This window comes from Xenopus tropicalis, chromosome 2 (genome assembly GCF_000004195.4).
Source record: "Xenopus tropicalis strain Nigerian chromosome 2, UCB_Xtro_10.0, whole genome shotgun sequence".
In the NCBI taxonomy this organism is placed as follows: Eukaryota; Metazoa; Chordata; class Amphibia; order Anura; family Pipidae; genus Xenopus; species Xenopus tropicalis.
This window is the reverse complement of record NC_030678.2, coordinates 45,200,448-45,223,970: the sequence shown is the minus strand read 5'-3', so window position 1 is coordinate 45,223,970 and position 23,523 is coordinate 45,200,448. Positions and strand designations below refer to the sequence as shown.

The 23,523-nt window shown below is 39.5% G+C and overlaps 1 protein-coding gene across 6 annotated transcripts in view; it reads left to right on the top strand.

The window, feature by feature from the left end:
* The first annotated feature begins 2,933 nt into the window (after positions 1-2,933).
* adgrg2 (adhesion G protein-coupled receptor G2) overlaps positions 2,934-23,523 on the top strand; it is a 72,953-nt gene continuing 52,363 nt past the window's right edge. For 3 of the 6 annotated variants that reach the window (XM_031896752.1, XM_031896753.1, XM_031896751.1), the window contains exons 1-2: positions 2,934-3,384; positions 20,336-20,454. In XM_031896752.1, the coding sequence (XP_031752612.1) occupies positions 3,368-3,384; positions 20,336-20,454 (136 nt within the window). In that variant the 5' untranslated portion in view covers positions 2,934-3,367. The remainder of the gene's footprint in view (positions 3,385-20,335; positions 20,455-23,523) is intronic. The other 3 variants (XM_018091485.2, XM_031896755.1, XM_031896754.1) reach the window with 2 other exon arrangements.

Sequence of the window (23,523 nt, the reverse complement as noted above, 5' to 3'; positions counted from 1 at the left end):
TGCAGGGATGCCACATCCTGGATAGTTTGTGGGGAACAGTATCAAATGCTTTGGCAAAATCCAAAAAGATTAAATCTACTGCATCCCCACTGTCCAGCTTCTTACTCACCTCATCATAAAAAGCAATTAAATTGGTCTGACATGACCTGCCCTTCATAAAGCCATGCTGATTACTGCTCATAATGCCATTCTCCAGTACATAATTTTGCATGTGATCCCTTAACAAGCCTTCAAATAACTTGCCCACCATGGATGTCAAACTTACAGGCCTATAATTGCCAGGCTGAGATCTTACTTCTTTTTAAATATAGGAATGACATTCGCCTTCTTCCAATCCCTAGGTACCATATGAATTTAAAGGTGTAATTTCCTTGAAACCATAGACAAATAAAGATGGAATAATTCCCATGATGGAACTTCATACAAGACTAAGCATCAGAGCATCCTAGCAATGTACTTGTCCTACAGTGAACTCCTTCCTCAGGAGATGCACCTAGTATTGTCAGGAGAAACTCATTATGTCTCCAATTGATGTCTCCATGTCTTCAGTTGCAACCCACATCAAAGGAGCAGGACAAGGTGGGCAGAATTAAGCTTTAGAAGTTCATTTTTGCCTTGTGACATCACTATCCAAGATCCAAACCTTTTTGATGACATGGTAGGGCATGTCACCCCCCCCAAAATACAATCCTCACTGCTTAACCCCCTGTACTCCAGCCCCAAGCACTTTTACACAATGCAAAAAATGGAGGAAGCTGGAGTGCAGAGCTATGCTGCAATTATTTTATTCATAGTGCACAACTCAACATGTTTCAGGCAATCTTGCCCTTTATCAAGTGCATATCCCACCCCATCAGTTATGTTTCTGCCTATACCACACCCATGTTTGATATCTCTTGCAGGTATTGGCACAGGTGCAGGTATTTAAACTCTGGAAAGGTTGGGCTGAACTGGGCATATGTGAGGATGGTGAAGCTGGAATATATTTACAACTATACATGCACTCGAAGAGGAAGATTTCTTTTTCTTCTCTCACTTATGTTTTGAATATACTTAATGGGACTGATAATGTCACATACAATAAAATTCAGGGGCAGATATAAGACTGAAGACACTGTCCTGACTGTCGGCAAAAGAATGGGCCGTAAGAAGGGCATTTTGTCAAAACCTTTTGGCAGTTTGTCAGCAGTGAATTGGGTCAAATCAGGATGATCCAGTTGTTGGGTCCCAAAGTCATTGATTGGATCAAAATAGAGACCTATGCACAGGGGCTGCTCTCCCCTTACCTGCTCCGCGCTTACCTCTTCCACATCAGAGCAGGTCCTGGGGGGCTGCGTTGCTAGTGCATACAGCATTATTGCACTCTCTGCACTAGAAGGGCCTAATTTCCATTTAAAAAACCATAGGCAGAGGGTGACTATTTTGTTTGGGGAGACTAAAGATTGGTCATACATAGACTAAAGCTATTGTGAGACTTAGTGGATTCACTGCTGACGTAAAAAATTAATCTCTCTTTGGATGTAATCTCTGGTTTGGATGTAAAAGATATTCAGGCATGCCCTTGCACTATAACATTGGCACTGAAATACAACATTGGTTTGTTTCCCAGTTATGTAGTCTCATGAGGGCTCCATTGTAACTAACTAGAAATGAACAAAACAGTGGCAAAAATAAAGAGAAAAAGTAAGTGCAAAAAACAACTACAACAAATATATAAAACACAATTAGCTGTTTCAGAGAGAAAGAGTTAATTTAGAACTGGAGCAAGGGTGATATGGATATTATTTCTTGCAGGAATGCAAGAAGATTTCCCCCATGTTAAAGGTTCCAGAACAACGCAGAAACAGAGTGAGGTTTTTTTTTAAGGTGCCAAGAAGGTTTGGGAGGCAAAAACCAGAAATTAAAGTTACCAGAGGCAGCTTTTTGCCACCCCAGGTAACTAGCTGCTCTCTGCTGCCTGAGGCAAGGTTCTGGCAGGAGTGACCTTGCCTATGCAAGCCCATTGGAAGAGGACCATATAAATGTGCCAATGCGGTTCTCGCACAACAGGGTTTTCAAACTGCCTAATAAATATTTCGCCAATTTACCAGATATTTGCCAGATATCTGGTCAGGGAAGGCCCATACATTGACAGATACACTGCTGACTTGGCCTAAAGGGGCCAAATTAGCATCTTAAACCAATGTGAGCGGTCAACATAACACTCTGCGGTTAAAATATCCCCCCAAAAAATTGATCATTGCATTAAATAGGCAAGTTTTGGAATAAATATAAAACCATGTAAAAGTTCCATAAATGAAGTCTTGGAATTAGTACAAATAATTTTACACCTTCATTATCATAATTTAATAATATTGCACCAACTAGTAAAGGAGCATTGTACATTAATTTCTAACAGGGGTCTTATACTAATTTAACAAACAAGAGTTACAGCGTGAGAATACAATCAAATGGGCCTCCTAACAAAAGCTTATAATCTAAACTTACTACAAAACAGAAGTAATTGTGGAAAATGGATAGTAAATTCAAGTACCAGTATATATATATATATATATATATATAAATATAAGCAAAGTGGTCAAGATATGTTTAGAATTATTATGACACAATGACTAAAGAACAAAATAAAAACTGTTATTCTAAAAATGATGTTTATTTCTTGAATGCAAGTTTGAAGAATAATTAAAACATTTTCTAGTCCAGGAATGGTACCCCTGGGTGCTATATCCCTCCAAAGTAGATGGCCTGGCTGCCTCCATGTATTTGTTTGTGAATAGCTTGGGCCCCTGGCAGGTGTGATCATGAACACCCTATGACATAAACATATGGAGGAAAGAGGTTCCCTCTGCAGCATGAGAATAGCTCAGCCAGCCCCGGCTAATGACTAACTGGAGTATAGAAGCAGTAGGACACACCCAGCCCCTCCTCTCTCAGCTGCACTGCTGCCCAAACCCTAAGGACTTCAGATCTTTCCTGCACATACACATGCTAGCTGGGGACTTTAGTACATTCCATATCAGCCTGAGCCTACCAGTAGCGCCACATTCACACACAGGAACCAGCAGGACTATTCCAAGCCACATACACACCTACATACAGAAGGTGCCTAGCCATTAACAGCTGGACTGACAGGAGAATCTGGATTACTTTGATTTTGTGCCTCATGACTACAAACTATGTTACAACGTGTACCCCTTCTATCTAACTAAACAAGCTCCTCTCATACATAAAAGAACCTTAGATTAGATTCAGCTACACCTTCAGCCACTCTTCTTGGAGGACACTCAGAACTTTATCACATCAGGAAAGGATCCAACCAGCAGAGCACAGAAGTGAAGGGATGGTATAAGCTGTCACAGCGTGGGACATGCTGCCCATTCACAGGTAAGTCCATGCTCAGCACAACTACCAACTCATATCATTTCATGTCACCAATATACTGACTTATTATAGTCTTGCATTACTATTTTCTCTTATGAAACAAAACCGTGCCTGAGAGAGACAGCTGCTAAAATTGCAAGCTGCATGGTTTGGTCACAAAAGGAGCCTTGAATCACTGGAGGCTATTAATAGTAGCACCAACACATTTGAAGAAGTACAAATATGCAGACAATCAAAGCTATTCATGTAAAATCAAAGCTATTCACAGTAATTTATGTTTTTATGTTACTCTGGATATTTAGAAAAATGTAAAGACATTAAAAACTACTGTATATATTCCACATTATGTAACTTTTCCTCATGTATGTAATCTATGTTATGTAAGAAATGTTTCTGAATTAGATCTTCCTGCAGCGAAAGGCTCACAGGGGATGCTGGGAGTTGTAGTTCAGTCAGCAGCAGGGTGGATATTCGTGTTCAGAGATTAGTTACTGGACAGCATTCATTAGTAGAGACAGAAACTGTGACACATCACACTGAAATCCAGCGCAAATAATACTGGCAGAGAATTCCAAATAACTAGTCTGAGCAGAAAGGAAGGAAAATGTTACATATTTATGGCAAGGTTTTGCTGGAAAGCCTGGACTGTGTGTCTGGGCAGAGAGATCTGCTTATGTAAAGCCTTAGGACACATTATAACAGCTCTTTGAGGAGTGTAAATCCACACTTTCCAACACAGTTTATATACTTATATACTGATTTTTCATTGAGTTCAGTTACATGTTCAAACAGTAAGTGATATTAAAGTATCCCCTCCAATTTATAATGGAAATCTTTTATTTTAAGGAACTGTTTAGCTTTAAAGATGTGTTCCAGTGCAGTATCCTTTCTTCCCCACATGCAATGCACAAGGATTCTGATGGATGGTAGCGCTTAGCAATGCTTCGCAGTAATTACTGTGCAATGGCTTAAGGTGGCCACACACGTGGCGATCTGATGGTCGCACGAAACATTGTCAGATCCGCCACACACCGTTCAGGGCTGAAACAGCAGATAAGGAGGTAGAAACAATAGGATTTCTACCTCTTTCTGCCGATTCAGGGCTCTGGCACCCGAGTTGCCTACCCCTGCCATCGCCGGCGGGATGGCAGACGCGGCGGCGCGATTTCGCGCAAATCGCAGAAAAAGACTCGCGAGTCTTTTTCGGCGATTTCCTGAAATCGCCCCGCCGCGTGTGCCATCCCGCTGGCGACTTACATGTTCGCTGGCGGGATGGCGGGTCATGGCAACTCGGGGAGATTAGTCGCCCGCGAACAGGGAGTTTTGTCACGGGCAACTAATCTCCCCCGTGTGCCAGAGCCCTCAGCCCTGACGGCAGATTTTGGTCAGGCGCCTTCTATGGCGCCCGATCAAAATTTTTTAACGATCGGCGAGTCGACCAATATCAGCAGCTTCCTGCGATATCAGTCGACTCGCCGACATGCCATACACGCACCGAATATCGTACGAAACGAGGTTTTGTATGATATTATCGGTGCGTGTATGGCCAGCTTTACAGCAGTCAAACACATTCTGGTGAATGAACACAAGTACCCAGTTTGTTTACAGGAAAGCCTTGAGAAATGGGTGAGATAGCAAAGTGCAACCATCAGAATTCTCCAGATCAATATCTGATAAATCAGGCCCTATGTGCTAGGAACTATAGATTTATATAGATAACCTTCACAAAGCCTTGCTATGACAAAATATTCTTTACTTATCATTATTGAAGGTATTCTTATTCCTTTCTTAAACTTCATGAGCACTAAGTGGGATTTTATTACAGTTATGGGACCTGTTATTCAGAATTGGGATCACCATACACTTAGGGGCACATTTACTAAGATCCAATGTTTTTCTGGGCTTAAAACGTTATATGGTAAAAATTCGGAGTAACCACAATAATTTCTGAAGTTCTAAAATGTCACAAAAATGCTTTTATCATTTATACGAATTGCGATCAAAAAGTCACGAAAAGTTCATTAAGCCACGAAAATGTTTTTTGGCTTTGATGCCTTCCATAGGACTCAATGGCATTCGACAGATCAAACCTGGCGAAAAGATAGTCCTGAGGAAAGTTTAACCAAGGCTTTAAATAATTCCGAAATGTTCGTAGTCTTTGCGCAAAATACAATTTTTTCATGGAAATTTAACGAAAACCACGAAAAACTCGTGGAACTTTAACAAACTTTTCACATACATTCCGAAATGTTCTAAAAGTTAAAAGAAAGTTCGAAAAAATACGAAATGATCTCAAAATTATTTAGTAAATGGGCCCCTAAGTCTACTAAAAAAGTATTTAAACATTAAACCCAATAGGATTGTTTTGCCTCCAATAAGGCTTAATTATCTCTTAGTTGGGATCAAGTACAAGGTACTGTTTTATTATTACAGAGAAAATGAAATTTTAATTATTTGCTTAAAACAGAATTCATGTGAGATGGCCTTCCCGTAATTCTAAACTTTCTGGATAACGGGTTTTGGGATAATGGATCCCATACCTGTATTGCAACTAACATAGAACAAGATGGAAACAGGAAGGGCACATGAACGTTTGTTTATGGCTGATGCCCCAAAACCTTTATTGGCTAATTTGGATAAAAGCCAGATTTTAAGCAGTGACAAGGTATTGTAGTTACTGGAAACTTAGTGGCTGATTTGGCTTTGATCAAAATGATTCATTATGGATCAGTCAAACGACTGACCTTTCCAAAAAGGTCGGTTACACTGCCAGGAGAGCGGATTTCATCAAAATCAATGTTTTATTGACATTGGGCAATAAACTTTAATAAAAAAAAAACATTTAGCATTGCCCTTTGCTTTCTGTGGAATCTGATCAAACAGACCAGTCTTAGTTGCAGGAAAATTGCAGGATTCCCTTTGATCAGGGTGGGACTGGGGGGCACCACCCAAGGTTCCCCTGTCGGCCACGTCACCCGCACCCCCTACCGTGCCCCTCTTACCCCCTGCAGGGCCCCCCCCCGACGTCCTCCCTCGAGTGTATAAGTGAAACGTGTCAGGGGAGGACATCTGCGGCCAGGGAAGCGGCAACAGGGATCGGGTCTTGGCCACCTGGGCCCACTGGGTTTTTTCCCGGTGTCCCGACGGCCCAGTCTGACCCTGCTTTCAATTTTTGATAAATCTGCCACTACAAAAATGATCAATGCACCAGAGGCCCCCCCTTTAGATTAGAGGAACAGAACTTTCATTTGAAGCAGCGTAGGTGGTTTTTCACAGTGAGGACAGTGAGGTTATGGAATGCCCTTCCTAGTGATGTTGTGATGGCAGATTCTGTTAATGCCCACTGTGGTTCATCTGTGGGGGGGGAAGGGTGGACGTTAATGGACTTTGGTCTTTTTCCAACCCAACTTAACTATGTAACTACAGGTTTTGTTTCTCAGTGGGTCAAAAGGACTTCAGTCTGGCACTGTGTATGTGCATGTGTATTAGTGTGCATGCAAGAGAGAGCGTTAGAAAGATAGAGCCATTCAGAGTTTCAAAATATATAGGTGCCAGTAGATTACTTTGTACCCACCTTACCCTATTTATAAACATATGTTATAGAAGGCTACCATTATGCCAAAAACATGAGTGATGTGTGAGTGAGCGAGACAGATGTGCATACCTGACAAATGCTGATGAATTTCAGCACTGACAAAAGTGGGCACCGAGTGGTATTATTTGGGCAAATAAGGGAGTATTTGCTGCAAGTGCTACAGGAAGAATTACAAACCATATAGGAGTAAAAAAGACCATTACTATCTGCAGACTGTAGGCTTCTAAAAGAGAGTTGGCACAATCTCAACACAGCTTTTTTTTACGCAGTAAATGCAATCATTAGTGCCCAATAATATATACCCAGGTTTGATAACTGTTATCTCACTGTGCCATTCCATTATACTCTATTTTCCATGATACGCTATTGACAGAGAAAACCAGGAGCTGTCAGCAACAGGTGAACTGGTGTGAAAATTGAGATTAGAACCTTGGTTTGTTTAGCAGGTATTGTTCTTGGTAGGAAGTCAGCACGATAAAAATCCACTCTCATGCCACCATTGTTTAGTGAACCGTTTCCATTGTTAATAAAAAGTTCAACCATTGCAAAAAATAACTTTTACTGTTTAAGCTAAAGCAGGCTAAGAAAACCTCTGGGTATGTATTCTGTTTGCCCTTTTGACGCACACTGCCACCTGAGCCTTATGGCAGGAGCAGCCCTGGTTCTTTACACCACTATTGGCTCAAAGGGTGGACAACCTAGGCATAAGGTGGCCATACACGTGGCGACCATCGGTCGCACAAAAGATCGTTCAATCAGCCACTAACCATTCAGGGCTGAAACAGCAGATAAGGAGGTAGAAACAATAGGATTTCTACCTCCTTCTGCCGATTCAGCCCTGAAGGCAGATTTTGCTCAGGCGCCTTCTATGGCGCCCGATCAAAATCCTTTAACCTGGCCGATCAGTGATTCGACGATATCAACAGCCTCCTGCGATATTAGTCGACTCGCCGACTTGCCATACACGCACCGAATATCGTACGAAACGAGGTTCGGTACGATATTATTGGTGCGTGTATGGCCAGCTTTAGCCTTAGACGATACAGTGGAGATTGCATGTTTGGGATTTGATGGGTGGGTGGAGTCTGACACTATTTAATGCTCGTCACCCAAAAATGCACTTACACATACTTCCTATGCAATACTTCCTATGAAACTAACCCTAACTGTGTTTCTCCTTGTTAAGGGATGAAATACATCTCCTGACTAGACACTGTAAAAAAATTCCAGAGAAAAATACACTCAATCCCTTCCATATAAACACTGAATTCCCTAAGTGCTGGTATCTGAAAATTATGGGGAGAACAAGTTTGGGGTGATTTGATCTAGAATACATTTCTAATATACAGCTCTGCAGATTAATCTTCTTAAAAAGCCTTTATAGGGATATGGGCTGTGACCCAGACAGAGATGTTTCAGACCAATTGGTATTTTATCAAACTCAATAAAGGCTTTTTAAGAAGATTTATTAGGAATGCTAAATATTAGAATGATTTCTCAATTGTTTGGTTGACATGGCCATGTGTTGCACTCTGATCTTATGACCACTTTTTGGGTGAATGCTGACAGCTTGTTTAGACTTCTAGTGATTCTATTTAGGGCAGTGGTTTCCAATTTGTGGGACTGCACCCACTCTCTCCTAGATACACCTGAAAGCCCAGCTGGATGCCAGTTAGGGCTGTGGCAGACGGGGAGAGTAGTCGCCTGCGACAAATCTCCCTTGTCGCGGGCAACTAGTATCCCCGAAATACCATCCCACCGTCGAGTATGTAAATCACTGGTGGGATGGCATATGCGGCACCGTTATTTCCCCGAAATCGCGGAAGTTGCCTTGAGAGGAAACTTCCGCAATTTCGGGGAAATCTCGGCGCCGCGTATGCCATCCCACCGGCGATTTACATTTTCGCCGGTGGGATGGCATTTCGGGGAGATTAGTCACGGGCGACTAATCTCCCCGTGTGCCACAGCCCATTATGTGATATTTGAAGTGAAAACTACTTTCTTTTATATGACAATATATTTTTATCTCTATACTTATTTTATGAGCTAAGTGCGGTATACCTTTAAGAAGTGCTTGAACTGTAAAAACTGGTCTAAGGAATGAAAACTATAAAACTAGTTAATGATTTATTTATTGGACAAAACACAAACACCTCTAGCTTTCTGCACCCAAGTTTTAATCATTATGTAATATCATTTTATCCCCCAGTAAGCTTCTACTGACATTTACTTGTTCTCTGATGTTTGGTCATTTGAAAAGTAATTGGCTAAGCCCATAAACCCCAGTTTAAAGAGAGAATCCATCTAAACTGCTTATTCAAAATAAAACACAACATTTGAGTTTTATACAACATAATTAGACAGTTTTAAATTGTTTATATTGTATCAGGTCACAGTAGTCATTCTACCATTGTGGTACGACAGCAAAGAAAGTGTAAAGTGAACATGGATATAAATAGGGAATGTGGCATGGGAGTGAGTATTAGAGGGGTATGTTTAGTGTCAACAACTCAGTCCTTGGTTTGTGTTCTTCAGTAATTATTTTAGATTTGGTTTGGGTCAGTGTAATCTGTTTTAAGCATGTTCCTTTTAAGTTAGTTTAGACAAGAGCCATCAGGATTTTGCTAGATTAAAATGGTGTTGACCAGATCTGTTTCCCAGGTACATTAGCCACTGAATCCAGCTTTTTATTAATTCCTATACTCCTCCTCCCTTATTTCCAGTTGTTCTTCACCTGTAATGACAAAAGTCATTTCACCTCTCCATTCTAAGTAGAGTGGGCGATTTCCAACCTCTGGGGGTTATGGATACTGGCCAAAAACTGCACCATCCAGTAAAGTTGCCATATATATTGTGTGCTAAGGTTACAGTTTCTATGCCCTGAAGCATTTTATTTTATGCACAGTATATAAAAATAAGCTGCCATGATATAATTATCCCCATTTATTATAATGGCATTTATTTAATATCATAACAGCATGTCACATGGAGCACTTCACACATTTGCACATTTTGTCTGATAGAAAATTTGGCACAAGGTGCACAGCACAGCATTCAGCAGCTATGGTAGGATATAAGGACTGGGCTCCAATTCTGCCTGCATCCTCTGCTACTCCCTAACTTGTGCCTACATGTCTCCCCCTACTAGACCCCCATGAATACTGCAGTGCTGAATGCAGATGATTCTTCATACAAGGAAGGCACAATGCAAAGTGGAGAAAATAGGGAACACAAGCCTGTGCTAATATTGCTATGTAGATTACTTTTTTGTCTAGTATACCACTAAATTACTATATTAATCAAATTCAGTGTACAGAAAAAATATGCCATGGCTTAGGCTATTGTCACATTGTAGAAACATGATTACCCATTGACATTGGTGGCTTCCATCTGTGAGTTCATATACAGGGTGCATTTTGGCATACTTTTCATGTTTTTCCACCAAAATCCCTCCTATATGTGCAGTGACAGGAGAATGCTGTGCCAGTCAGTGCATTTGTACACGGTGTGTACGCAAGGAGCAGGTGGATTTACGCTGGGAAGTAAATTTACTGGGTGACACTAGTTTTAAACATGTAAATGCATTCCCAAAATATATTTTAATTTGACATTAGTTAATTTTCTTAAAGATAAATAACGTGTTTACATACATTGTTAGCACCAATGATTTCATACAAATCTGAAAACAGAGCTAAGTTGAGAAACTTTATATACCTGGAGTGTTTTGGTCCTTCAGGTGTCTAACCTGAAAACACAGCCTTGTAACCATTTCTTGGCTGTATCCACATCTGTGGTTCCAGTTTACAGTAATACACGTGGCATTAGATTATATTTATTAGGTACTATTTTCTCCTATCATCACTGCTCCTTGGGTTTTTTACTCTAAGAGAAATAAATTCAATGGTGCACTCAGCTTCCGGTTATAATGTCAATCCAGCACCAGCACACAGATTGGCACTCCAACTTCAATGAGTGTTTCCTGTAGCACCTCCTAGCTTGGCATATTTTAGTGTCACCCTCTCCCTACAATGGACCTTTCTCCAGCATTGAGTTTAGTTACAAGGCTGTGTTTCCAGGTTAGACACCTGAAGGACCAAAACAGTCGAGGTAAATAAAGTTCTGTCTGCATGTAAAGATAAACCACCAAATACTTGGCAGCTTCCATAGGAAAGCTCCAGGAAATACCCACTCCATGCAGAAGCTAGACAGGGGAATGTATTGACTTCCCATCTCATTGTTGGAGGGAAAAGACAGAACTGCCACTTAAGTATATTCATGTCCTAGGTATGGGGAAAATGGCCGCTCCTTTCTAATCTTGTATTAAGCTGCCAATTATTTTTTAAATTATCCTGCATAGTTTGGGGTTTAAGGATATCTTTCGCTAAGCAGACTTGAGCTTTCTGCAATTAGTGGTTCGGTAATTTGCACTAGCTCCTGTGCTCAGGGCAGGGATACTATAATCTGTTTAATTAAGGACTAATTACTATGCAAAAAAATTGAGCTTCTAAAGACAATTATTCAAAGACACCATCACCTTGTGTTCTTTTTCACTAATTATTTTTTTATGTTTTATACCTATAGTATATGTATATTTATACTTGTGTATATGTACAGCGCTGCGGAATATGTTGGCACTTTATAAATAAATGTTAATAATAATAATAATAATAATAATGTATTTTATAAGGTATATGTATTTATTTTTCATTTTGGTACAGGTATAGGACCTGTTACCCAGAATGCTCAGGACCTGGGGTTTTCCAGAAAAGGGATCTTTCAGTTATTTAGATCTCAATGCCTACTAAAAAATCATTTAAACATAAAATAAACTCAATATGATTGTTTTATTATTACAGATGAAAAGGAAATCATTTTTTAAAAATTCAGTTATTGAATTAAAATGGAGTCTATGGCCTTCCCATAATTTGGATCTTTTTGGATAACGGGTTTCCAGATAACAGATCCCATGCCTGTACACATAACTGTTTATAAAACCTGTGAATGTGAAGAGTTGTGTAAGAAGTGGGTGGGGGGGGGGGGGGTCTTACGTGGAAAGACAAAATTGTGGTCACATAAATTTGCCCACAATTGTTGCATGAAAAAATCCCATTCATTAAAGGATACTTGTGTCTAAAGGAGACAGATAGTGTTGGACATGATGCCATCCATATTACATGCATTTATGTGCAATTACCTGGCAGCTTGTACAAGCATATAAAGTGTACTTTGGGCAGATAACAGAGAGCACTGTCATCATTATTATACAACAGGAGCAATCTAACCCCCCACACTTGGACAGAAACCGTACAAGTAGGGTTGCCTGACCAGTAAAAATAATGCAATGTTTGCTGTAGATTCACATTGGCACAAGCATCCTAATGGTCCTGAGGGGGCATATAGCACCCCCCGCAGTTCTGCCCCTCTATAGAACAGTGCATGCCAGTTGTTGGCCCTTATGAAACATCTGTGTCATTGCTGCAGCTCCCTTTATATACTTTTTTTTATACTTTTCAGTTGCTAGCTATTTATGGTGGTCCATAGTCAGTGCAATTGTACCAATAAACATGAGAGTCACACAAACAGGCCCTGCCTTAGGCCAATTGTACCTATTGGGCCCAATAGGGCCCTGCACCCATTGGGGCCCTGCACACCTGAGGAATAAACACATAAAACTGTCAAACCCCAACAATGATTGCCAATAATGCTGCTATGTATTCTGGGACATTAAACCCAAAGTGGGCCTTGCATTCATACTGCTACCCGTGGGCACTGCCTCACACTGTATATAGTACACTTGGTGTGTCAGTGCCCAGTGCTTGAGGGCCACATTGTGCCATGAAATGTTGGGGCCAATGGAACAAGAGAAAGATAGGTAAAACAGATCGAGAGGCAGGGACTATTTGCCCACCCAGCCATGGACCCCTGTGCCAGCTGGCAACACCTTGTGTAGGGGGGCCCCAACAAAATGGTCCTAATTGGGCCCCGCAGTTTATAGGACCGATCCTACACACAAAGATTGGTAGATTGATAGAAGTAACAAAGTTGATTTTCATCTGGTTGGAAAGTCCCTGTGCAAGTGACTTGCATTCCTGTATGAGAGACAAGAATTCTCTGCATGTAAGGAAAAATGCTTAAACTGTTTGCTGGTATTATTTCTAACACAACATGCCTTGGGCAAACATGACTCTGTGACAAGGTTCTCTCAGAAAGGCTGAATTATTTATTAGTCATACAAAATACAAGTCTTGTGGAAGCAGTCTCTTTGCACATCAACCGAGCGACAGCATGGGATACAATACAGTAATGGTCTGTACTTTTATAACCTTTTATATATGACTGTTTCTATCAGAAGCACAATATTCAGTTATTTACATATAAGGCAAATTCAAGGCAAAGTTGTTTGTTAAAAATTAGTTGCAAAAAACCCATCTATTATTATTAGGGATGCACTGAACCCAAGTTTTTGGGTTGGCCGAACCCCCAAACCCACCCTGAGGGATTCGGCCGAATACCGAAGAGAATCCTAATTAGCATACGCTAATTAAGATTGGGAAGTCTTAAAAAATGGCTGCACGCGCAGTGCATGGCGAAATCCCCCCCCTAACATTTAGCCCTTCCATATGCTAATTTATGCTAATTTGGATTCGGTTTGGCCAGGACTGTGGATTCTGCCTTTTTTGTCAGGGTTTGGTTTGGGACGAATCCACGGTTCTGGCCGAACCGAATCCTGGTGCATTCGGTGCATCCCTATTTATTATGAGCATACAATCGTATTAAAATAAGGTTGAGTTAAATCCTATTCAGTGTCTCAGGTGCATAAATAGTCACTATAATTAGTGTTTTAAAAATTAACTAAACTTTATGACATACCATAAGTTTCTAATCATTGCAGACCTGCACCTTGGTGGTGTCTTTTGCCCCATCTGATGCCAATCTCTGATATCCCCTGCAGTCTGCTATATGGGTCTGTGTGCTCCTTCACATTGTGCCATTGGCCAGCCCCTTTACACCAGAGGGTTTTAAGATGTAACCACTTCCCTTTAGTTGTAACAGACAAATGAACAGCGCAGCTATCAGAGCCGTACAACTCTTAGAATGCAAGTCAAAATGTAAAAACCATACTGCCCAAAAGTCCTCCTACTGTTTAGTTAAAAGCGCCACACTTTTGGCTCACCTAATCAAATATTTACTCAGTCACACTTACTTCACATTTTCTAGAACAGGCAGCCATCTTTAAAAAGGTATTCTCCCTTCCTTTCCCTCCTTGCTTCATACTGCACATGTGTTTCATTCCCTCCCCCCCTCCCCTCTGGCAGATCCGCTTCTGATTGGCTGGTGGGCATGTGTAGCTCAGAACAGGAGACAGGATCAAGTTACACACATGCTCAGAGAATAGGAAGGCTGCCGCTGGCACCTACAGGAAGGGGAGAGAGATTTCAGTGATGTCACTGTAGCCTTCACACTGCTGTAGGCTGCCAGCACCATATCTCAGAGAGGCAAGCAGGGATCTGGGAATTTAGATATGCAGTAAGTACTTATAAAGAATGCCTTTAGACTTACTTTTAATTTATATTAACCTTTCATTGTCCTTTAAGGGGCTCAGTTATTTTGGGGATCCTGTAAACAGTATGCTTTTAGTGTATACTGTACATATACTACCCTTGTATAGGGTCTTTCTGATTGCTGTCTTTTATATGAAATCTAGAACATTATAATTGCCAGCTAAATCAGTGGGAGGAAACAAGAATGTCCAGATGAATCCTTGGCATTGGGGAGACCATACAAACACTGCCTTATACCATTCTCATTTGATTGTGTTTAGCTTTTCTGAGTGGTGATAGACAGCTACATTCTTGAACATATGGAAACAAACAGGTCATTATAATTAGATCCAGTTGTCCAATCAACACTTATCACATTCATCATCTCTATATTGTGTGTTGCCCAGCAACCATACATAAATGGACTGGCCAGTCAGTGACAAACAGGATATCAGATCCCCTTTCTCCTGTGATTGTGGACAGGTTTATTACCCCTAATTATTGCAGAATTGTTGTGCTATGCCATCTATATTCTCATGACAAATTGGCAAATTTACAAAGAAGAATATAAAAAATGATAAAATTTGTTACAAACGACATTTGCGCTTTTCTCATTTAAATGGCACTTAAGCCATAGATCGGACATGACCATGCCTATTTATTAAGGAGCAGCTGAAACTACTTTTGGAGGGGTGCTGGTAATGTTGCTGATGCTTCCATCCTCGCGCCTATCTGGCTGGCCCAGCTCTCTGGCCCATGGCCCTTTGCGCATTCAGAGTAGAACGCTGCAGTAGAGAGGGCTGCTGCACATGGGAATTTGCTTCTGACAGTGCATAGAATGCTGTACAGAGCACAATACAACTTAGGGCTGTGCTTCTTTTTTAACAGCAACCCAATTCTGTTTCTAATTTACAGCAGACTTTCAATGTCCCAGTGCAGATTACGTCAAAGGTGTGATTTTGTTTTCTTTCCATTTCTCTTCTGAGGTAATGCTTTGAGCATGCTTTGTCTCTTCCCACCCTGTTCACAAAGGCTGCACCCTTAGCAGCTGCATAGCCTTGTATAAGAATCATCTGGGTTTAACCTGGTAGTGTGTAGATTGTGCAGGGAAACAGAATGATAAAGTAGGGTTAATTGCTATTAAAATGTCCCCCGGTATGGCCCTGTGTGATGCAGATAACTCCAGCCTGGGCTTTCAGGGCAGACAAGTCCTGCAATGTCAGTAGTCTTTCTCTGTCAGTGGGACCCTTGCAGGAAAAGTGCATGTAAAGGATCTCCAAGCTGAACTATAGTTCTTATACACTCTTAAAGAAATAATCTTAGGGGCCAGCAATTCTTAAATAGAAGCAAATATAAAGAAAAGGTACATACCTTAGCCACTGACATAGCCTCATTGTATATCATGGGAAAATCACGCCCATTAAGAGGTATGTGACAGTTACCATCATAGGTTAGTCTTACCACAGGTGTTTAGCCCCTTTATAGCAATGATTTAGTACTTTACTCTAGTAAACACTGTTTCTCCTGGTGGAGCATAGAACTCGCAGTACCCTAACTATCTCATACTCCTATATTATGCTTTGACAGAAGCTAGACTGACGCTAACTAAAGCCCTTATTTGTGGGTTTCTTTTCTCTGGCATCTGCTAAAGTGTCACATAAGGGCCACTAAAGCCTCACCTAAGGGCCACTATGGTGTCACCTAAGGGGCTAGGTTTCTTTTAACTGAGGCCTCTTGCCTCAGGTTCCACATGAGGCCTACTACCTCAGGCTCTCCAGTAGCATCCACCTCATTATACATTTTAGATAATGAATACCGGTACTTATAAAACCAATTTGGCCAACAGAAGAAGAGGTTATTCACACAGTACAGCCAGTTGACTCTTACATTCCAAATAGGAATATTTTGGCACTTTATAACTAGCCAGGATGCAACACCATACAACCAACAACACAATATTCCATAAAGCATGTCTCTGGTGATACTCCATTATAGTTTGCCACAGAAGGCCTGGACTGGGATTTATGATAGTCCCTAGCATTCTAAGTACATAGAGGCCCAAATAGCCCCCACTAGCCCACTAAATAGTGTTTGTTTATGGCATCTAACGGCACCCTCTCTGGCATTTGCCAGAATGCACAGATTGCCAGTCCAGACCTGTGCCACAGGGTAACACTACAGAAAATAAAGCAGAAGAAAGTAGAGGCCCTTGAGTGTTATGTGAAAGTCTTTCATCCTGCCCTAGCCTATAATAACATCCTGCTATAGAATATATATGTGATTGCTTTCATGTCCCAACACTATAAAATAATATTGTAAAACCATACTTTTATACATGCATACATGCTTGCACCAAAAACCATTCATAAATGACAAGTTTAAGTTAGAAGTAAGTGTGTGGCTTTATAGTGAGTTTTCAGCCAAAGCCTCTGCTCTATAATCTGGGAAGCTGTTTGTTTTGGCGCATGGCTGGAACCTGGGAGACATTTGGGTGTGCCAGACTTTGGCTGGTTTCTGTCTTACATTAAAATCTGTTTCATCATAACGAATCTGACATGAGTGCTGTTGAGAGCTGTTAATGACAGCATGCTATTACCAGAACGTTAAGAAATGTATTGTTCTTACACATAGAAAAAGCATTATGTGGACATGCTATGTGTAATTTATAATGGATATCACATATATATAAGCTTTAGAGTGTCTGTATCAGCGATTGTTCAGCTTTTGAAAGATGACCAGCATCCTTTTGGAAGCATATGAAACCAGTTTAAAATAAGAGATTTATATATTTTATTAGATTTTAGATCTATGGGTTTTTCTTTATGTACATTGTAAATATTTCTTTGGGTTTCCTTCTGAAGGCCTCGGCTTGACACATGTTCCAATGTAGATATATTCACACCATTAAATAACCAGTTATGTCAGATTGTATTTAGTTTTCATTTTTTGCGGTGATCGTTTTCACTTCTAACAATTTTCTCTGGAAAAGTGCCAGTGTTTACTACGAAAAGTCTGTACAGAAACATAATCTACTGAACACAGGCCAAGTGTAATAAACGGTCTGATTTCTCCTGCAAGAACACTGCAACTACAAGGTGGTTTTCGTAGCTCAGTTAGAGTTACGTGGTTCTTAGTGTTTTTATTCTTTTTTTGGAAGCCAAGAGGTACATCTACAGTATTATTATAATTGTCCTTCATAGTTACATAGTTACACAGGGTTAAAAGGAGTCCATGAAGTTCAACCCTTCCAAGTAAACCCAGCACACACAAACCTATACTGACCTATCTATACACTCACATACTTAAACCAAGAATCATTCAAGCCCCTCTTAAAGGCATTAACAGAATCTGCCATTACAACCTCACTGCCCTCACCGTGAAAACCCCCCTACACTGCTTTACATGAAAGTTCCGCTCCGCTATCTAAGGGGGGGGCCTCTGGTGCGCTGATCATTTTTATTGGAAAAAAACATCCCCTATCTGTCTATAATCTCCTCTAATGTACTTGTACAGAGTAATCGTGTCCCCTCGCCTTTTTTCCAGAGAAAACAACCACAACCGTGACAGTTTAACCTCATAGTTTAAATCTTCCATCCCCTTAACCAGTTTAGTTGCACGTCTCTGCACTCTCTCCAGCTCATTAATATCCTTCTTAAGGACTGGAGCCCAAAACTGCACTGCATACTCAAGGTGAGGCCTTACCAGGGACCTATAAAGGGGCAAAATTATGTTCTCATCCCTTGAGTCAATGCCCTTTTTTATACAAGACAGCACTTTATTTGCTTTAGTAGCCACAGAATGACACTGCCTGGAATTAGACAACTTGTTATCTACAAAAACCCCTAGATCCTTCTCCATTAAGGATACCCCCAACACACTACCATTTATCGTATAACTCGCGTTTATATTATTTCTACCAAAGTGCTTAACTTTGCATTTTTCAACAATGAACCTCATTTCCATTTTGCTGCCCAGTTTTCCAATTTAGTCAAATCGCTCTGCAAAGTAGCAGCATCCTGCATTAGTATTGCTTACCCAGACACTTTTGCTATACAAGCCACCTAACAAGGTAGATAATTACATTAAAAGTGTATCAATAATCCCCCTGCTTAGTGGACTCCTGCTAACCACACAATCACAACAATGGGTGAATAGAGGGAGTTGTATATTTGTAATCAGTTTGTATACCTTGCAAGACCAAACATGGAGGAGTTTCAGTTTTCCTGTTTGCCGTTTTATGTCAAGAAATAACAAAAAACATTGGTTATGATTTAAACAATAGGCAAAATGTATGTTCATCACAAGCTCTATTCATCAAATTCATGTTGAACAAGGGGAAATACTGTCCCTTAAATTGGCCAAAAAGTGGTGATGTGTTGTTGGACATATGGTGGTAACAGGAGTTGTTTATATGGGGGTTTTATATACACGTATAGGACCTGTTATCTAGAATGCTCGAGACCAAGGGTATTCTGGATAAGGGTATCTCCATATCTTAAGTCTACTAAAAAATCAAGAAAAAAATAATTGAACTTAATAGGTTTGTTTTGCATCCAATAAGGATTAATTATATCTTAGTTGGAACTAATTACAAGGTACTGTTTTATTACTACAGAGAAAAAGGAAATCCGTTTTAAAATTCTGAATTCAGGCTTTCCGTAATTCGGAGCTTTCTGGATAACAGGTTTTAAGGGATTCCATACCTGTATAATGTCTTTATCTTTTACACTGAACATGGCACATTCAATGCAAAAAATTACAGAATTTGTAAAGTACCCTTCACGCTGTGGTAAGGATGGGTTAAATGCAGGTTGCATGCAATGGAATACTTGTTTACTATAAATGGCTATGATGCAGCCATTGTATATTATGAGGACCAGTTAAACAAAACACTTCATTCCAGGTAGTCACTGAATTGTATATGTTTTTATCTTGTCCAAAAAGAGCAGTCATAGTTTATGCCAAGGCTACCAAACTTGTTTTACTGCTAAGTAGAATGAGTATGGTGAGATCAATGATTCATTAACTGGAATTAAGCTATTTGCATCTCTCTGACAACTTAGAAGAAAAGGAGTGGGAGGAATAATGAAACTTACACAGAAATATTTTGTGAGTAACCAGTGTTTATCTTTGTTTAGAATTCTCCTGTCTATTGTTACAGAAATCCATAGCTTTAATGGCTAGAACAATAAACTGACAGGAACATTGCAGTAACAGTAGCTGACATTTACCATTCCAGATGTGACACTCCCTTCTTCTTTTCTTTTTATACAGTGGCTTGTGTGAGTGGGGTGGCTTTGGAAGTGGCCATCTTGTTAATTCTCCAGATGCCATCTAGCCCAATACATATTCCTGTCCTGTGGAAGTCCCTGGAGTCATGCTGTATACATATGCACTTCACAGTTCCACATACTATAAGGAATTCAGATGGAAGTGGTATTGCCTGTATGCCAGGGTGGAATGGAGAATCTATGGCACTTAGGCTAGAGACTACAGATAAGACCACAGTGGATGGATAAATATGAAACTCTACTATTCTTAATGCATTTTTTGTTGGCTGATTGTGAGTTGTTAGAGGAAATGGTGGCACATTTTATATGTATAACATACAACATATTTTTCTAGAAAGTTGTTTTCTAAAAAGAGCATTTGGCGCCATCATAACCAACTCTGCTTTCCCCAAAATTACCACAATACAGTATGAACTAAGGCATAATTGATACCTTTTGCTATTTTACATGTGCATTTAATATGACTGCTCTTTTAAATGTTTATTAAAAACTTTCAATAATGCTTTGTTTTTTTTTGTTTTTTAAAGGATGGTGGTCTGTGACGTGTGGCACACGAAGAATACCAAAGCAAAACATTCACCAGCAAACTTAAAGACTCTTCAGCTATTATGTTATTCGTTATTTATTTTGGCCATTCCACAGATAGGTAAGGAATGTTGCTGTATTACTGCAATAGAGATATGAGACAGAACCAAAGCACTTTTAGATACGTGCATGGCATAAATAAATATTCATGGGTAACTTCCTGTACATTTAGTTATCCTAAGGTAGAAAAGCCATATAATAAGGTATAGAAATGTTTAACAAAAGAAAAGTCCTGACATTGCTGAAGCTGCCATGCAGAGGAGTGGCACAGATGTTATGTTTATAGCATTTTATTGCCTGTAGCAGCTGTAGTGTAACCAGTCAAAGGACATGGAAAAGGTACATATGAACTATGGTAGTTATGGTGAAACATGTCTTCTTTATTTCACCTTCATATAAGGTGACAGCAAATAAAATGGAATAAGAGATAACTGGTGTAAATACTGTAGAATTACTTGAACTGGGTAGGAAATGATAGGGGTGAGGAGATGCAGGGATATTTGTAGGTGTGATATAAAGGACCAGGCCATGAGGTACAAGACCTTGTATCCTGCATTTACGTTGGCTTAAGACATGTTTGCAGTAGTCAGATGGGGAAGAAGGAATAAGTTTAGTGCAGTTTTGTGGCCTTTTGACAATCTTAGAGACAAAGTGAAATAAGAAAGGAGAGTTTAGGGCCAAATATGACCCTTACAACAAAATATCTGAGACTGGTGTCATACGGTGTAGATGAGACATTGGAAAAGAGAAATGAAATGAGCTACATTCTTAACCTAGATGGTGCACTGTTACCCAGAGAGGTGGTAGAAATGGAGAGAGAAGAAGGGACCTAAAAGTTATGATCAAATTAGTAGAATTTGAAAATGGTTTCCTGGTATTACTGGTGTTTATATACCAGGTATGGGATCCATGATCTGGAAACCCACTGAGGGCCATCTCCCATAATCTCATTTTAATTTAATAATTTAAATTTTTAAAAATGTTTTCCTTTTTCTCTGTTTTAATAAAACAGTACCCTGTACTTAATCCCAACTAAGATATAATTATCTCTCATTGAGGCCAGAACAATAATATTGGGTTTATTTAATGTTTAAATGCTTTTTGGTAGAAAGAGAAGCATAAAAGGGACAGTGACTGGTAGCTACTGAAATTCATAGGTGCAAAATATAGCACACATGCTATGATACAATATATACAAATGTTCATTGAGAAACATTATTAGGATGTCCTTCAGTAAACACTCGCTTATATAACATATTAAAACTGGAGTGAATTGTTATTGGCCAATTTAGGTGGATGTAATTGGCAAGTTGAATGGACCCTGTAATACTGTTTATGAGTAGAAAGCAGACATCGAAATGGAGTAGATACCAAGAAAGGGAGGCAGATAATGGCAGATGAGTTAAGAAAACTGGAAAATAAATTTGTAGGGGGAAGGGAAACATAAGAAAAAGGGAAAGGAACAGATCTGGAAGGGGTGGCTCTAAGAACATGGAATACAAATTTTAATGGTGGAGACCTAGCAAAGGAATAGTTATGTGTAACAAAACATAGAAAGTGAGTGAAAAAAGTAAAAAACTGAGAGGTATGGTGAGAGAGAGGTGGGTGATGACTGAAAAATAGGATTTCAGCACTTTTATGCATTTAAATGTAGCCTTAAAGTGATTAAAATCACACTGTTGCCTAAACTACAAAGGGTTAAACAAAATGCCAACATTATTCGCAGAAACATTCTTTTCACAATACATTCTTAACAAACACCAGTTTAGATTGCACTGCAGAAGAAAGCTAAGACGTATTAAGGTGTGGTTCCCTATGTAATGCATAACTTCTTGAACTCTGGCCTCTTTCTTAATAAACCTTGTTTTGTACCTTGCAACAACGCGGCGTTGTAACTATTCATTAACCTAACTCTTCAATCAAGATGTTCCATTTGGAAGTGAGTTACAATGTACAATTATTAAAATACTGTACATGGCTTTTTAGGTATTAGATGCCTCTCAACCCATCCCTGCCATCCTGTGGCTTTTGCTCATTGTCATCAAATCTGGAGAACTTTGTAGAGTTGTGCTCATTGGTTTCAAAGGTTTCAAAACAACACACTGACAAACTCTGAATGATAGAGAAAGCCAACTCTCTGCTGCTGGCTAATTTACAGCTCCAGTAAGGGCAGGAACTGAGATAGGATTGGACACCAGGGATTTCTTCCTAGAGTTCTACAACACTGAGGGTTTCACTCCTCCAATTTAAAAGGAAAACGTTACTGCAGATATGGAGATTTTAAAGTTTTTTGAGTTCTATTCAAGTGTGTTAACTCGCAAATTTGAGTTATTCAAGTTTTTTATTCAAACTAGTTTTCCATATAAATAAATAAGTAAGCATTCAAATGTTTTTAAAATATGAGTTTATTTGAATTAGAAAAACACTCTGGAATTCACAAAGTCGAAAATTTCATTTCAATGTCATTTAGATGATGGGTATTTTGGGATTTTAGATTACATAATAACAATAACAGGCATGCCATGTGTCTGAGATGCTGGTTTTAAATGTTTTACTCACTGAAACCAACCATGTATGCTACTAGTCATAACAATAATATGGCCACTAGGGACATTGCAGTCTGTGGATGAACATTGTGGCAGTTTAATATTAATAAACAATAGGTAAATAAAGCAGAATAATCCTTAGACTTTGCTTAATATTGATATATAATAGGTTCAATATATAATATAAATACATTATGATGATAGGTTAGTCTATATATAATCATCTTGTATTTTCCTTTTTTATTATAACTGTTTTATTTGCACACAAAATACAATTTATTTAACCAGGAGTTCACAATTCAAATACATAAATTTCAACATTTGTCAGTTTAATTTGCACCACAGCGTGTATTATTGTGGGGGCTTAATGCCCTAGTCTAAACAACATCACCCGATATGTCATTGTATACTATTTGTAAACATATAGTCTAATCATGATAAAAAAAAAGTATTTGTATGGTATATGTAGGCATGAGCTGAACAAACTGCAGTGTTATATATTGCAAGAGGTGTAGTTGGGCTATTGCAAAACCAATAAAAGTTATGATGAATACAAGTGGCATGACAATATTTTCAACATATAT